Source organism: Cetorhinus maximus, chromosome 1, assembly GCF_964194155.1.
Source record: "Cetorhinus maximus chromosome 1, sCetMax3.hap1.1, whole genome shotgun sequence".
Taxonomy (NCBI): Eukaryota; Metazoa; Chordata; class Chondrichthyes; order Lamniformes; family Cetorhinidae; genus Cetorhinus; species Cetorhinus maximus.
This window is the reverse complement of record NC_135879.1, coordinates 186674175-186692538: the sequence shown is the minus strand read 5'-3', so window position 1 is coordinate 186692538 and position 18364 is coordinate 186674175. Positions and strand designations below refer to the sequence as shown.

General features: G+C 42.3%; 1 protein-coding gene across 8 annotated transcripts in view; it reads right to left on the bottom strand.

Moving 5' to 3' along the window:
- The window catches only part of LOC144685847 (putative E3 ubiquitin-protein ligase HERC1), a 429767-nt gene that overhangs the window by 313740 nt on the left and 97663 nt on the right, over positions 1 to 18364 (bottom strand). For all 8 annotated transcript variants that reach the window (XR_013577800.1, XM_078550801.1, XM_078550834.1 and 5 more), the window contains 6 exons: positions 17763 to 17934; positions 15698 to 15832; positions 14247 to 14412; positions 12385 to 12510; positions 8983 to 9192; positions 8738 to 8890 (listed from right to left, as the gene is read on the bottom strand). Coding sequence is in view for 7 of the 8 variants with exons in the window: in XM_078550801.1 (XP_078406927.1) it covers positions 8738 to 8890; positions 8983 to 9192; positions 12385 to 12510; positions 14247 to 14412; positions 15698 to 15832; positions 17763 to 17934 (962 nt within the window). In the remaining variant the exon portion in view is untranslated. The remainder of the gene's footprint in view (positions 1 to 8737; positions 8891 to 8982; positions 9193 to 12384; positions 12511 to 14246; positions 14413 to 15697; positions 15833 to 17762; positions 17935 to 18364) is intronic.

Genomic DNA, 18364 nt, shown 5'->3' with positions numbered 1-18364 from the left:
CCCTGTGGCACTCCACTAGTTACAGATTGCCATCCTGAAAATGCCCCCCTTATACCAACTCTCTGTCTTATTGGCCAATTCTCTATCCATGCTAATATACTACCCCAACACCATAGGCTCTTATCTTATTAAGTAGCCTTATGCGTGGTACCTTATCGAATGCCTTTTGGAAATCCAAATATATTACATCTACTGGTTCCCCTTTATCTATCCTGCTTGTTATCTCCGCAAAGAGTTCTAATAAATTTGTCGGGCATGATTTTCCCTTCATAAAGTCATGCAGACTCTGCTGATCATATTATGCATTTCTAAATGCTCTGCTATTACATCCTTTATAATAGACTCTAAAATGTTCCCATTGATGGATGTCAAGCTAACTGGCCTATAGTTACCTGATTTTGTCCCCCTCCCTTTTTGAATAAGGGTGTTACATTGGCAGTTTTCCAATCCTTTGACACTTTTTCAGAATCTAATGATTCTTGGTAGATTACTACCAGTGCATCCACTATCTCTGTAGCTACTTCCTTTAATATCCTAGGATGTAACCCATCAGGTCCAGGGGACTTATCGGCCTTTAGCCACATTAGTTTCCCTAATACTTTTCCTCTAGTGATAGTTATTGTATTTATTTCCTCCACCCCCTTTGCCCCGTGATTATTATTATTTTTTCCGAATGCTATTAGTGTCTTCTACCATGAAGACCGATGCTCGTGGCTACCTCTGCCAATTTGATTTTCCCAACCTACATGAAGATTAAAGTTACCCACAATTAATGTACTGCCTTCTTAAAATGCCCTCATTATCTCCTGATTTATTCTCTGTTCTACAGTATAACTACTGTTAAGGGGCCTATAGACTACTCCCACCAGTGTCTTCTTCCCCTTGTTATTTCTTACCTCCATCCATATGGATTCTACATCTTCTGATGCAAGATCATTTCTTGCTAACGCACTTATTCCATCTCGCACTAACAAAGCTACCCCACCACCCTTTCCTTCCTGCCTGTCCTTTCAAAAAGTCACCCTGAATATTTAGTTCCTAGCTTTGATCTCCTTGTAACCATGTCTCCATAATGGCTATAAGATTATACCCATTAACCTCTATTTGTGCCGTTAATTCATTTATTTTGTTCCAAATATTACGTGCATTTAAATAAAGAGCCATTAATTTTGCCTTTTTACCATTTTTCCCCCTTTGATCCTATTTGCTGCTTTCCTTTATGTTTGTACACTCTGGTTATCATTATCTAAATAGCTGCCCTGCAATGCTGCCATATCCTTTTGCTTTGTAAGCCTTCGTATCCCCTTTCCAGAACCCTTTCCCCTCTATTTAGTTTAAAGCCCTCTCTATAGCCCTATTTATCCGATTCACCAAGAAACTGGTCCCAACACGGTTCAAGTAAAGCCCATCCCACCAGAACAGCTCCCTTCTAACCCCAGTACTGGTGCCAGCACCCCGAGGTATATGCGTTCCTCAAATTATGGCCTCTTGAGCATCTCCAACTTTAATTGCTTCACCATTGGTAGCTATGCCTTCAGTTTCCTAGGGCCCTGACTTGTGTACTAAGTTGATGATGGACAGGCTTTGGGGAATCAGACGGCAAGTCACTTGTTGCAGAATTCTCAGCCTCTGACCTGCTTTCATAGCCATTGTATTTTTATGGCTGGTGCAGCTAGGCTCCTGGTCAATGGTGACCCCCAGCATGTTGATGATAGGGGATTCAGCAATGGTAATGTTGTTGAATGTCAAGGGGAGAAGATTAGATTCTCTCTTTTTGGAGATGGTTACTGCCTGGCAATTACGCAAATGTTACATGCCACTTATCAGCTCAAGCCGGAATGTTGTCCAGGTCTTCCCCCATGCAAGCACAGACTGCTTCACTGTCTGAGAAGTTGTGATTTGTATTCGACACTGTGTAATCATCAGCAACATCCCCATGTCTGACCTTATGATGAAGAGAAGGTGATTGATGAAGCAACTGAAGGTGATTGGGCCGAGGGCACTAAGGAATGCTCGAGCTGATTGGCCTCCAACGACTGCAACCATCTTCCTTGGTGCTCAATAATCTTTCAACTGGTGGAGACTTGGGGTCCATTGAAAAATTCAGAACTAAGATAGATAGGTTTTTGTTGGGTAAGAGTTGTAAGGGATATGGAACAAATGTGATAAATGGAGCTGAGGAACAGATCAACAATGATCTAATTGAAGTTGTAAGATGGAAGTGCTTAGAGAGAGAGTTCCAGAGAGAAGGGCTGAAAAGCCTTGAGATCCCATCACCAATATTGGAACAGAAGGAAGAGAGCATTTGTAAGGGGTCAGAGACCAAGGGGCCATAGGTCAGGGGTTAGGGAGTAGGGCTGGAGGATATTGCAGAGAAAGGCTGTGGACCAATTTTTAAGTGAGTTAAGGCTCCTCAACACCACACTGTCAAATGTTGCCCTGATGTCAAGGGCAGTCACCCTCACCTCACCTCTTGAGTTCAGCTCTTTTGTCTATGTTAGGACCTAGGTTATAACGACGTCAGGAGCCCAGTAGCCCTGAAAGAACCTAAACTGAGCATCAGTAAACAGGCTATTGCTGACTAAATGCCATTTGATAGCACTGTCGATGACCTTCTCTCTCCCCTTGTCCAGTCCCTTCCCACCTACATCCGTGATTCCTCTGACACTTTACGTCACATCAACAATTTCCAGTTCCCTGGCTCCAACCGCCTCCTCTTCACCATGGACGTCCAATCCCTCTACACCTCCATCCCCCAACGGGATGGTCTGAGGGCTCTCTGCTTCTTCCTCGAACAGAGGCCCGAACAATCCCCATCTACCACTACTCTCCTCCGTCTGGCTGAACTTGTTCTCACACTGAACAATTTCTCCTTTAACTCCTCTCACTTCCTCCAAATAAAAGGTGTGGCTATGGTACCCACATGGGCCCCAGCTATGTCTGTCTCTTTATGGGATATGTGGAACATTCCTTGTTCCAGTCATACTCCGGCCCCCTCCCACAACTCTTTCTCCAGTACATCGATGATTACTTCAGTGCTGCTTCATGCTCTCGTCGGGACCTGGAAAAATTTTATTAATTTTGCTTCCAATCTCCACCCCTCCATCATTTTCACATGGTCTATCTCTGACACTTCCCTTCCCTTCCTTGACCTCTCTGTCTCAATCTCTGGTGATAGACTGTCCACCAATATCCATTACAAGCCTACCTACTCCTACAGCTACCTCGACTACAGCTCCTCACACCCCACTTCCTGTAAGGACTCTATCCCATTCTCTCAGTTCCTTCGCCTCCGTCGCATCTGTTCTGATGATGCTACTTTCAAAAACAGTTCCTCTGACATGTCCTTCTTCTTCCTTAACCGAGGTTTTCCAACCACGGTAGTTGACAGGGCCCTCAACCGTGTCCGGCCCATCTCCCGCGCATCCGCCCTCACGCCTTCTCCTCCCTCCCAGAAACATGATAGGGTCCCCCTTGTCCTCACTTACCACCCCACCAGCCTCCGCATTCAAAGGGTCATCCTCCGCCATTTCCGCCAACTCCAGCATGATGCCACCATCAAACACATCTTCCCTTCACCCCCCGGCGGCATTCCATAGGGATCGTTCCCTCCGTGACACCCTGGTCCACTCCTCCATCACCCCCTACTCCTCCTCCCACGGCACCTCCCCATGCAAACGCAGAAGATGCAACACCTGCCCCTTCACTTCCTCTCTCCTCACCGTCCAAGGGCCCAAACACTCCTTTCAAGCGAAGCAGCATTTCACTTGCACTTCCCCCAACTTAGTCTACTGCATTCGTTGCTCCCAATGCAGTTTTCTCTACATTGGAGAGACCAAACGCAGACTGGGTGACCGCTTTGCAGAATACCTTCGGTCTGTCCGCAAGAATGACCCAGACCTCCCTGTCGCTTGCCATTTCAACACTTCACCCTGCTCTCTTGCCCACATGTCTGTCCTTGGCTTGCTGCATTGTTCCAGTGAAGCTCAATGCAAACTGGAGGAACAGCACCTCATCTTCTGACTAGGCACTTTACAGCCTTCCGGACTGAATATTGAGTTCAACAATTTTAGATCTTGAACTCTCTCCTCCATCGCCACCCCTTTCCTGTTTGTTCCCGCTCCTTTTTGTTTTTTCCAATAATTTATTTGGATTTTTTCTTTTCCCACCTATTTCCACTAATTTTAAATGTATTTCCACTTGTTTATTTCTACCTTTTAGTATTCCCCCACCGCCACTAGAGCTAGCTGTACCTTGCTTGTCCTGTCTTATCCTCTTAATTAGCACATTCCTTTAGATAATATCACCACCTTCAACACCTCTTTGTTCTTTTGTCTGTGACAGCTTTTGGTTATCTCCTCCTATCACTGGCTGCTTGTCCCAACAACGCCCCCCCCCACCCCCTTAAACCAGCTTATATTTTACTGCTTTCCTAATTTTACTTAGTTCTGTTGAAGGGTCATGAGGACTCGAAACGTCAACTGTACTCCTCTCCGCCAATGCTGCCAGACCTGCTGAGTTTTTCCAGGTAATTCTGTTTCTGTTTTGGATTTCCAGCATCCGCATTTTTTTGTTTTTATACCTTCCATCACCTTGCTGATGATTGAGTAGACTGATGGGGCTGTAATTGGCTGGATTAGATTGTTCTGCCTTTTGTGGGCAGGACATACTCGCATGATTTTCCACATTGTCAGGTAATTGCCAGTGTTGTAACTGTACTGAAACAGCTTGGCTAGAGGCGAGGCCAGTTCAGGAGCACAAATCATCAGCTAAAATGTCATGGCCAACAGAATTCGGAGTATCCAGTGCCTTCAGCCATTTCTTGATATCATGTGGAGTGAATTGAATTGGTGGAAGAGTGGCATCTGTGATTCTGTGAAGTTGGGGACCTCAAGAGGAGGTCTGAGAAGTTATAATTTGTATTCAACACTGTGTAATCATCAGCAACATCCTCACTTCTGACCTTATGATGAAGAGAAGATGATTGATGAAGCAACTGAAGACGATTGGACCATGAGCACCGAGGAACACTTGAGCTAAGGGGGAGGGGGAGGCAATAGCGTATTGGTGTTGTCGCTGAATGAGTGATCCTGAGACCCAGGGTAATGCTCTGGGGACCTGGGTTTGAATCCCGGGACAGCAGATGGTAGAATTTGAATTCAATAAGAAATCTGGAATTAAAAGTCCAATGATGACCATGAAACCATTTCCAATTGTTGTAAAAACCCATCTGTTTCACTAATGTCCTTCAGGGGAGGAAATCTGTCGTCCTTACCTGGTCTGGCCTACATGTGGCTCCAGACCCACAGCAATGTGGTTGAGTTTTAAATGCTCTCTGAAATGGCCTAGGAAGCCACTCAGTTATAACAAACCGTTACAAAGTCACAAAAAAGGAATGAAACCGGACAGAACACCCGGCCTCGACCTAGGCACTAGAAATGACAACGGCAATTGCAGCCCTGTCGACCCTGCAAAGTCCTCCTTACTAACATCTGGGGGCTGGTGCCAAAATTGGGAGAGCTGTCTCACAGGCTAGTCAAGCAACAGCCTGACATAGTCATCCTCATGGAATCATGCCTTATAGATAATGTCCCAGACTCCTCCATCACCATCCCTGAATATGTCCTGTCCCACCGGCAGGATAGACCCAGCAGAAGTGGCGGCACAGTGGTATATAGTTGGGAGGGAGTTTCCCTGGGAGTCCTCAAAATCAACTCCGGACCTCATGAAGCCTCATAGCATCAGGTCCAACATGGGAAAGGAAATCTCCTGCTGATTACCACCCACCACTCACCCTCAGCTGATGAATTAGTGCTCCTCCATGTTGAACACCACTTGGAGGAAGCACTGAGGGTGGTACCCTGGGTGGAGACCTTCAATGTCCAGCACCAAGAGTGGCTCGGTAGCACCACTACTGACTGAGCCGACCGAATCATGAATCACATAGCTGCTAGGCTGGGTCTGCGGCAGGTGGTGAGGGAACCAACAAGAGGGAAAAACATACTTGACCTCATCCTCACCAACTTCCTGCCGCAGATGCATCGGTCCATGACAGTATCGGTAGGAGTGATCACTGCACAGTCATTGTGAAGACAAAGTCCCACCTTCACATTGAGAATACCATCCATCGTGTTGTGTCGCACTACCACCAATGGGATAGAGTTTGAACAGATCTAGCAACTCAAGACAGGGCATCCATGAGGTGCTGTGGGCCATCAGCAGCAGCAGAATTGTACTCAAACACAATCTGACCTCAGCAACAGAATTGTACTCAAACACCATCAAGCCAGAGGATCAACCCTGGTTCAATGAAGAGTGCAGGAGGGCATGCCAGGAGCAGCACCAGGCATACCTAAAAATGAGATGTCAACCTGGTGAAGCTATAAAAAAGGACTACTTGCGTGCCCAACAGCATATGCAGTAAGTGATAGACACAGCTAAGCGATCCCACAACCAATGGATCAGATCTAAGCTCTGCAGTCCTACCACATCCAGTTGTGAATGGTGGTGGACAATTAAACAACTCACTGGAGGAAGAGGCTCCACAAATATCCCCATCCTCAATGATGGAGGAGCCCAGCACATCAGCGCAAAAGAAAAGGCTGAAGCATTCGCAACAATCTTCAACCAGAAGTGCCGAGTGGAAGATCCATCTCGGCCTCCTCTGGAGGTCCCAGCATCACAGATGCCAGTCTTCAGCCAATTCGATTCACTCCTCGTGATATCAAGAAACGGCTGAAGGCACTGGATACTGCAAAGGCTACGAGCCCTGACAATATTCCGGCAATAGTACTGAAGACTAGTTCTCCAGAACTTGCTGTGCGCCTAGCCAAGCTGCTCCAGTACAGCTACAACACTGGCATCTACCTGACAATCTGGAAAATTGTCCAGGTGTGTCCTGTTCACAAAAAGCAGGACAAATCCAACCCAGCCAATTACCACCCCATCAGCCTACTCTCGATCGTCAGTAAGGTAATGGAAGGGGTCATCAACAGTGCTGTCAAGCGGCACTTGCTTAGCAATAACTTGCTCACTGATGCTCAGTTTGGGTTCCGCCAGGGCCACTCAGCTCCTGATCTCATCACAGCCTTGGTTCAAACATAGACAAAAGAGCTGAACTCCCGAGGTGAGGTGAGAGTGACTGCCCTTGACATCAAGGCTGCATTTGACCGAGTGTGGCATCAAGGAGCCTTAGCAAAACTGGAGTCAATGGAAATCAGGGGGAAAACTCTCCAATGGAGTCGTACCTAGCACAAAGGAAGATGGTTGCGGTTGTTGGAGGTCAGTCATCTCAGCTCCAGGACGTCACTGCAGGAGTTCCTCAGGGTAGTGTCCTAGGCCCAACCATCTTCAGCTGCTTCAACAATGACCTTCCTTCCATCATAAGGTCAGAAGTGGGGATATTCGCTGATGATTGCGCAATGTTCAGCACCATTCGCAACTCCTCAGATACTGAAGCAGTCCATGTACAAATGCAGCAAGGCCTGGGCAATATCCAAGCTTGGGCTGACAAGTGGCAAGTAACATTCGCGCCACACATGTGTCAGGCAATGACCATCTCCAACAAGATAGAATCCAACATTCGCCCCTTGGTGTTCAATGGCATTACCATCACTGAATCCCCCACTACCAACATCCTGGGGGGGTTACCATTGACCAGAAACTGAACTGGACTAGCCATATAAATACTGTGGCTACAAAAGCAGATTAGAGACTACGGATCCTGTGACAAATAACTCACCTCATGACTCCTCAAAGCCTGTCCACCATCTACAAGGCACAAGTCAGGAATGTGAGGGAATACTCCCCACTTGCCTGGATGAGTGTAGCTCCCACAACAATGAAGAAGCTGGACACGATCCAGGACAAAGCAGTCCACTTGATTGGCACCACATCCACAAACATTCACTCCCTCCATCACCTATGCACAGCAGCAGCAGTGTGTACTATCTACAAGTTGCGCTGCAGGAATTCACCAAGGCTCCTTAGACAGCACCTTCCAAACCCACAACCACTACCATCTAGAAGGACAAGGGTAGCAGATAAATGGGAGCAGCACTACCTGGAAGTTCCCCTCCAAGTCACTCACCATCCTGACTTGGAAATATATCGCCGTTCCTTCACTGTCGCTGGGTCAAAATCCTGGAACTCCCTTCCTAACAGCACTGTGGGTGTACCTATGCCACATGGGCTGCAGCGGTTCAAGAAGGCAGCTCACCACCACCTTCTCAAGGGCAACTAGTATGGGTAATAAATGCTGGCCCAGCCAGCGAAGCCTACATCCCGTAAATGAATAATAAAAAGGGGATCCTCCACTCGGTACCTTTGGCAGAAGATCGCTGCAAATTGTCTTCTGCATTGACTGGGTTCCTCCATCATTGGGGATGAGAATGTTTGTGATGCCTCCTCATCCAGTTAGTTGCTTAATTGTCCACCGCAATTCGTGATGTGGTAGGACTGCAGAACTTTGATCTGATCCATTGGTTGACCGTGCATTTAGCTCTGTATAAAGCATACTACTTCCATTGTTTAGCATGCATATATCCTGTGTTTTTGCTTTACCAGGTTGGCACCTCATTTTCTGGTATGTCCGGTGCTGCTCCTGGTATCCTCTCCTACATTCCTCACCAACCCTGAGATTGGACTATTTAATTGCAATTACTCCCAAGTATGCCATAACTATGTTTTTCATAAAAAGAATGGATAAATCACATTCTGCCTTCCATATTGAAATTACCTTAGCAGTAGAATTCGAGTAACAGTGAGCCAGCAAATGTTTATGCAATGCAGAGAGCAGCTGATGTACATGGGAAGGCGGTTCACTTTCTGTATGCGTTGTATTAGTTTGTTGTTTATCACTGTTCTTCTCCAGCTCACCAAAAGCTCGCTCCTTTTGAAACAGGCAATCAAGAAAATTGAAGCAACAGTTCAAAAGAAAATATCAATTTCTCACTTAAAATAGAAAATTCTTAAAAATCTTACCGTGTAGAAACCGATGTTCCTCAAGAGAGTTTTCAAAAGGATTTCTGCTAAGTGTAAGTGGTCAATATTCCCCGACTTGGAAGAGTCCTGATCAGAAGAGTAGCACTGTGCGAAGCCTTCTGGTATGTCAGCAGGTGAGCTGTAACCTAGCAACGATGCGATGTGGGACTGATCTTGTAGGCTGGTCAGTATGATATCCAACTGCATTCTCTATTTAAAAGAATGATAGGTTGACTAAAATTTAGCCTAAGTTTAATTTCACAAATATACCAAGCCCCTTCCAGCAAATATGTTTTTTTTTTAAAAAAAGATATACAAATGATAAGATATCATCAAAGAATTTGGATAAAGATTACATACCTAATATTATGCTATTCAGTAATCAAAACAAATAAAATTTTAATCCCATCAATAATAATTATTTAGCAATAATAAATTTAAATTTTCAGTCCCAAAATAATCTGATAAATAATAGACTAATAATTAGAAGCAGTTTAAAAATTATAAATGAAGAGACCAATAAAATAAATTAAAGGGGAATTTAATTGTAAGGCAAATGCTAAGAATATCAAGTTCTTATCCCTCCAAGGCTAACAACAAAATTATGTGCTCCAGCTAAAGCTCACAGAGGCAACATACTACTGAGCCAGAAATTGCAAAGTTGTACAATTTAGTCTCTTAGCTTATCTCAGTTGGGTTGATGGTGCATCATTACTACTAACCAAAGAGGAAACAGAACAGAAAGTGATGCAGGGTCCTGGCATTTACTTGGTGAGCGTCAGGTAAGCATAGCCTCAGTCATCAAGTAAAGTGCCTCCAACAGTTTACAAGTGCTGACATTTACACTCAAGATTCATATGTGAAGAATGGTCACATCCTCCAGCCCTACAACCCTCAAGAGAACCCTGGTGTTCCTCTAACTTTGGCTTCTTGTCCTTCCTTCACACTGCCTTTGGCGGCCAGCTGTCTTAAGCCCTAAACTCTGGAATGCTCTTCCTATTCCTCTCCAAACTTCTTAAGACCTACATCTCTGAACAAGCATTTAGTCACGTATCTTCGGCATCAAATTTTGTTTGATTACATTTCTATGAAGCGCCTTGGGACATTTTATTACATTAAAGATGCTATACAAATGGCAGGCATAAAATTACAAGACAACACCATCAATTGAGGCCTTCTTAAGGTAAAAACGAATGAACATTTAAAGCAGGGCAGGATGCGTGGTTATGGAAAAGCAGGGGGTGGGATTAGTTTTGAAATAAAAACATAAAATGCTGGAAAAACTCAGCAGGTCCGGCAGCATCTGTGGAGAGAGAAACAGAGTTAACGTTTCGTCAGAGTCATATGGACTTGAGACATTAACTCTGTTTCTCTCTCCACAGATGCTGCCAGAGCTGCTGAATTTTTCCAACATTTTCCGGTTTTATTTCAAGTTCCAGCTTCCACAGTATTTTGCTTTTATCTTAGGGCTTAGTGACGCTTTGCTGGAGCAATTCAAAACATTGAAAGTATGAACCAAATGGCCTTCTAGTGTCAGCTGTGGCTCAGTTGGTGGCACTTTGGCCTCTGAATCAGGAGGTAGTGGGATCAAGTCCCAAGGTCAGATTTTTGAATGCAAAAATCTCGGATGACACTACAGTGCAGTAGTGAGGGAGTGCTGTTTGTAGAGAGGCACAGTCTTTCAGATGATATGTTAAAATGAGGCCCCAGCTGCACTCTCAGGCGGATGTAAGGCCTATGTTGTAGGACAGCAGAGGCGTTGTCCCCATTGTCCTGGTCAACACTTGTCTCTCAAATCATCACAAATACAAATTATTTAATCATAATGTCTTTGCTGTTTGTGGGATCTCACTTTGCTCAAATTGACTCACGTTTGCTATATTACAACTATACTGCGAAAGTACTTAATTGGTTGTACGGTGCTTTGAAACATCCTGAGGTCATAAAAGGTGCTATATAAGTTCAAGTCTTTCTTTCTCTGTCTCTGCTGTAAACTTCTATGCTTCTTCAGCAGAAGACAAGGAAAATGCAGAAAACTGAAAACAAAGATTTTGCAGTTTTTCTACAGAACATTCTATTCATCCATACAATAGAGAACACAGTGTAAGCGTTGGAGGCTTTAAATCTCTGATTAACTTTGTACACTCTTGAAAAAATTGTAGCTTAGCATTGCATGGACAAGCACCAAAAATGCAATTTCTGACTCAACTGAGAATGAAAAATGCCCATTAAACCTGGACTATGATTGCATGCAAAGCAAGAAATTAATTTCCACAATGGATATTTCTTTTTAAAAAACTGTAACGTGATGCATCATGTTTTCGTTATACTTCGAGTGTCCAAGTGTCTGGTTGTAGCAACAAAGGGTGCCAACAGTATTCTAACAGGGGAATCACTTGAACTGCTCATAAAAAGATTGAGTCACACAATTAGGACACAGTGAAGTTAAATGGTTGGCTGCTACAAAGCAGAAGTAGCAATTGATTAGCTTTTTCTAACCATACAACAAACAGTAATTGGAACCTGCGTGGAACCTATAGAATCCCTAATTAAAGACACATTTCATCTCTATAATGTGAAGTAATTAAACTTTCTCTGGATATTTAATTTCTCATATTTAATTTTATGAGTATTCAGGCCTATGCAACAACTGAATGCATAGTAGAGAGTAAGTTGTAGCAAAGGTTAGTCACTTCAAGTGGAGAAACTGTAAGAGAATTAAAATGACTATAATTTCTCGCAAGCTATGGGCATTTGGAATTGACTGAACATTAGAGTTATACCTGATGATACTTTGCTACTTGAAATACTCTATGGTACGCTATACATGTTTAGTTTAATTAGACATTAACTCCAAATAATTTTAAGCTCTGTAACATTTCAGAGCTGCAAAACACTTCCAATGCTCAAAGTATTGAAATCCCAGTCTTGTGATTCACTTATATTATACAGGTTTCTCCAACCAATTTCCTATACAGCAAGTTCCTTATCTCGGCTAGACCATCAAGGAAGGATGGCAATTGGAGGAGAGAAAATGGGGGTTATCAAACTTATTCCTCACCTGTACAACCTAATAGTGCATCTGCACTAACATGCCCTTCAACTTGGGAAATCATGCATAACACTGAAGAAAATATAACAGTAAGGAAATTTAAATATTAAATAAATAGACAAAAATGAAATTTTATGTAATTGTTCTAAATCTACACCATAGTAATTAAATAGTAATTTACTAAAAATTGTTTACATGTCACAAGATGAAAAATAGAATATACTAAATGGGAGCAAAAATTGTGAAAATTTTCTTTGTATACTTTTGGTGTTCTTCAAGGCAACATTAAAGAGATTTGAATAATAACTGCATATACATCATTCGATGCCTTGCAGAATGCCAATGCTTACTTGTCCTTTTGATAAGCTTTCCCATCTCTCTGGACCTTGAGGTAGTAGATTATGTAAAAGTTCAGTACGTTCCCGGAGTGGAGGCAACAGTAAGGATGCACCAACTGAAAGTGTTTCGTTGACTGCCTGTGTGACACAAATAGCGCTTTTAATCAGTCAGAACATAATTTGCAATTTGCCGATCACAATCGTGTCAATTACATTAAAAATAAAATAGACCTAATGGCTCATTTTTCTAAAAACACAATTTATACTAAAATCACTCATCTTGGTCATATTACATTTCTCATGAAATTAGGAATTAGGTGCAGGATCATAGATAAAACGTAGGCCCATCACTCATCTTGGTCATAATACATTTCTCATTAAATTAGGAATTAAGATGCAGGATCATAAATAAAACGTAGGCCCATGCTTGCATATCCCAAAAACTCTCAATCACCCACTCCCTCAAATACTCATCTAATTCTCACTAAAATTTTTCAATGCTATTTATTTCCAGTGCCTCCCTCTGTAGTTCATTCCACACAGGCTTCGCCCACTGCATAAACAAGTTAAATCTAAACAATTTGTGCACCATCTGCTCTTTAAACCTTCAGCCTGAGTCCCTTGATTCTAGAGACATATCATTGGGGTTCCATTTTTCTATTCCCAACATATCCTGATCTCCTCATATTGGTTGACTTGTCGCTATTATTTTATCTTCCCCTCACCACCACCAAATCCCCCTGCCACCATTTCCCCCTCATTTTAGTGTCCCATGGAAACTGGGCACTTTTTTCTATGTTCCCAGCTCCAAATAAAATAGCAATTCCTTAGTAGTGACACGAGTTGGTCCAGCTCCATTCACAATTATTTGCTTTCTCTTGTTTTCAATTCCAATCTACCTCAGAAACTTGCCTGCAATTCCATTCCATATCTTCTTGCTTTGTTTACTGATGGCTTATGTGCTACAGTATCAAAGGTTTTGCTGAAATCTAAACATACGTACTTTCTTTGTTCAAAAAACTCCAGTAAATTTGTTAGGCAAGACTTCCTGCCATAAATGATGCCGTCGCTCTCTCTCACTATATTTAGATGCATCATTATCTCTCATTCAGTATGCCTTTTAATACTTTAACCACAATAGACATTAGGCTCACTGGCCTAGAGTTACCTGAGCCATTCATATACACTATAGCGTCTTCAAACACAGTGTCACCAATGGGATCAAGATCATGGAATTAACCCTTATGTACCAGAAGTGTGAAAGTCCTTTAGTTGCTAACACAAACATCAGACACCCTCCAATCTCCCCAGAATAATAAATGCATGCAAAATTATATTTGAGCATTTGCTGCCTAAAATAAGTTGGAAAATGTAACAAAGATTTAGTACAGTTAATGTTATCATCAGGTCTCCCTGGGCCATACAATTCCTGTAACCAAGGATGGACAGGTGGCTTACTTTCACTGACAATGCCTTCTGACTTAGCTACTAAAATTCACACAAGAGCAACATGAACAAAACTTTCTCTGTTTTTTTAATTTCTTTGGCACCTTTCTCACAGCCACATGACCTTTACTTGGAATCTTTCCAGCAATGCTGACTGGTTCAATGATTCACTGGCATTAGGAAAAACAAAACTTGCATCATCACAGCCATAATCTTTGTGAATAGAGTTCATTTCCATGCTCAAGTCTTAAAACAAGGTGACTTGCGGTGCAGAAATTAATCTTATGGCGAAGTAAAACATGCCAATTTCCATAACTCTCAATATTATTTGAAAAGATAGACATTCATACTGAAGTATTCACAGAAAGATGGCAAACATTGTGGGCAAGCTACTGATAATACTAGCATTAAAGGATTTCCCTATTTACCTCTTCAATAGAATTTGGAACATCTGAATCTATTAGCCGAAAAAGTAAGTTCCTTAGTGGTCTACCCTGTTGTCCGAGGACAGCAGCTCCAGTTCCTCCAGCTTGAGCCAGGGACAGATGAGTGGAAAGTAACTTCAAACAAAGAAACACAAAGTGACGGTGTTCCCTGTTTAAAAAAAGCACAAAACCTATTACTGGGGTTTATATAATTTCAAATCATAGACTTTGAAACAGCAATTCTGATGTTCCAGCAATCCACATCCCATCTTCAGCTAAACAATGTCTATACAGCAGATATCCAAAGTGCCTGAAGCGTACACCATTATCTATTAAGTTTTCTTAAAGCCTTCCTGTTTCATGAATTTACTCTGACAAAAAGAATAGGCTAGAACCTTATTATCAGTCCTTAAAACTAGAGTATTGATAGGGGCTCGGAGATGGTGGCATAGTGTCATTCATGTTTTAATATTTTTCAAGTACATCTTCTATATGTATACATGAAGACATCTTCATGTATATTCTAATGTCATTAGACTAGCAATCCAGAGGCCCAGGCTAATGCAGTCAGGGGTTCAAATTCCACCACGGCAGCTGGTCAAATTTGAAATCAATAAGTCTAGAATATTCAGTAATAGGGACCATGAAACACTCATTGATTGTCATAAAAACCCATCTGTTTCATTAATGCCCTTTAGGGGAGGAAATCTGCTGTCCTTATCCTGTCAGGCCTGACTCCAGACCCACAGCAATGTGTTGATTCTGAAATGGCCTAACAAGCCACTCAGATCAAGGGCAATTAGGGATGGGCAACAAATGCTGGCCTTGCCATCGACACCAACATCCTACGAAAGGATAAAGAAAATAAAAGCAAAAGAGAAACTGGTGCTACTGAAGTGACTATCCTCCTTGCACTATATAGGAAAAAGTTCTACTGCTGGAAGGAAACAAACTACTAACACAGTACAGGAAACAATAATCACAGAAACAAGGAAGACAATAATTTGAACTGTATATAACACTTATTTTATGGAAGGAGTAAGGCAGAGAGATCAGCGACATGCAGTGACATGATGATTCCATTCAAATACTGGCAGTGGATGAGGAAATCCCATTTTCTCCTCAGTCTTATATACCAGGACATAATATCGGCCAGATCATAAAAAAGAGAAGTTGCAAAAAAACCTAGATTACAAAGAGGTTTGAGTCCTGTGAATGTATGTGTATTAACAAATAGTTCCAACAAAAATGAAAATTTTTGTTGGAACTACTTTGTTAATACACATTGTTGTGACATTGTTATAGCAATAGTATTTTTGATAAAAATAACCCAGAATGAAAGTAATGTGCATCGTCAAAATAAGAATGTTGTTTAGAATGCATATGCAAGACTGTTTCTCAGATCAATATATTTACACAGTCCAAAGATGTACATGAAAAATATTTGTCATTACCTTTGAGAGAAGAAAGGCTGTGGAGGTACCTCACTGTTAATGCCATCGCAGTACCTATCCAAAAATGTTCGTAAATAACTAAATGTACTTTCTACCAGATCAACGCAGAAAGGCCTGTGCCAGGCTACCAACTGCCTAAAGAAAGAGATAAGCACAAAAATATGAGTAACATTTACAATAAAAGATTAACTCTTCAGCTTATTAAGCAATGATATTAAAAGTATAAACGTTCAAACGTTTAACTTCCTAGAATACTGCTATTTCAAAGAAACCAGCCAAAACCAGAAGTATTTTAAGGATACTAAATTACATCCAGTTTAAAGCTTTGGTAAATGAAACTGTAAAACTTACAGCAGTTATCAAAGTTACTCTGATAGGATAATCACAGTACAAAAAAAAAATCAGTATTTACTTTCTCTCTGCTTATGTCACCAACTGGAAAATGTGGGAAACCTTACATGATCAATAAATGTCAAATAACAAAATGTTCCTATATGTAACTAAAATTGATTAAAACATCTTACAAAAGCCACCCAAAGCAATCAAGTATAGCTCAAACCGTTCTATTACGCTACTCAAAAGACTGGTATCCTCAATCGTACCGAACAATTTATTACTGCAAGCTTTGAATGAGACCAAGGAAATGACCCGTGAGACAGATAACTCACTACTTTCCATATCTAAGAAAATAGTTAAGTAATTAAGTAGTAGGTGCACAATAAGTAGACATTGGCTGGTCAGCTCTAAAAGTTGGATGGGATAAAAGTCATGGGTACAGTCTCCCTGTGAGCAAGAGTTAGACATAGACATAGAATGATTGACGTGAGCAACGGAAAAATAACAAGCCACAATGGAGCATTGGGGGAAGTATATTGTTGAGATTGTGTACAAGAGGTTTTACTCTGCACCTGAATGTGCCATTGCTGAGTGATCAATAAGAAAAAACAAATAATAATAACATATTTCTATGATATGCTAGGTTTGGGCTTTACAATGCACTGGCAAGGCTAATTTGGAGGGCTGAAGTTTATGTAGGCAGCAGGGGATCCTGCCACCAGCCCTGAAAGCGGTGGCCGACCCTACTTTTGGTCAGTAGCTAGACTCAGGGTTGCATTTTGTTGGCAGCAGCCAATTAAGTGGCTGCTGCTAGGGCTGCCATCCCTTTAATGTCAATGGCCAGTCCTCATATGCCATGGCTCGTGGTTGCCATTGCTGGTGCTGCACCTGCTCAGTCATTGAGTATGTTCAAAGCAGAAGTCAATAGATTTCTACATACCAATAACATCAAGGGATATGGGGATAGTTGGGGATAATGCGGGAAGATGGCTCTGACGTAGATGATCAGCCATGATCTAGTTAAATGCGGAGCAGACTCAAGGGGCTGAATGGCCTACTCCTGTTCCTATATTTCTATGTTGCCATATAGACACATCAATGAACATGTGCCTCAAAATCAGGTAAGTGGAGACTGGGGCAGGTATGCCCATGCCTCTTGTCAGTCACAAAGTTTACCTGGTGGTCTCCCCACACAGCTGAGGGTTCCCAACCACTGGTAAAATGCCAGCAGAGGCCCTTAATTGACCAATTAAATGGCTCAATTGGGCTCCAGGTGGGCAGGCCATCTGCAACCTTTTCCGCCACTGGCAAAATGGCATGGCAGCATGAAGATGATGGGGGTACCATGTGCTGCCTTCCGCCTCCCAGCCTGTCCTAATAGGCCTGGTAAAATTCAGCCCATCTTGTCACCATAGCATAAAACCCATGTACAAGAGCTGAACAGGGTGCAAAGAAAAGCAGCAAAACTGATCTCAAACATGAGCAAAAACTACAAAGGACATTCAAAAATAGGCTGCATGCAATGATCAGAGTTAGGGTACTATAGTGATGATCTTCAACTGACTTTTCTCCTCGACTTTTCCTACATTCATTAATTTTTAGTACTGTAAATTCAAAAATATATTTTACATGAGTTTTAGAATTATAAAAATATTTTGAAACTGCAAAGAATTGTGCCCAACTGATTATTTATTTTGTAGTCTATACAACTGTAAAGTTACTTCATTACCTATCAGTTGGTGCAGCTGTCCAAGCCAGGCTGTGGGAAGTTCCTGCAGTGATTTGCTGTACAGGTATTCCCTCCAAACCAATTACTTTCTTTGGTGTGGCAATTGGAGTCGATGTGTGTCCCTGTCCACACTGGCCCATTGCATTATTGCCCCAAGCATAAACTTCATTATCTATTAAAATAAGTACAAAGAGATATTCTGTTACAGGCTTCAGTTACAGATGGTACAAAAAAAGGGCAGCTTAAATGACCTTGCGCCCTCAAAATCGGGAAGTGAAGTCAGGGGCAGGTTCGGCCAGCCCTCCGTGGATGAGATAGTTTACCTGGTGGTCTCCCCAACACCGCTGAAGGCACCCCCCCCGCCAGCCATTGGTAAGACTGTAGAAAGGAATATCTCAAAAAGTTTAAATACATCTTTGTTTACAGAATGTGACAGTGAACTGGTTCTAAGGCTGAGTGTCTCAGTGGGTTAGACACTGGCTTTTCACCTCTGTGATCTACATTCTGACCAAGTCCCACTTGCTTATCACCTCTGTCCTTGGTGACACACTGGTTCTCGTCCTCCAATCCATCTAATTAAAAATACTCATCCTTGTGTTTAA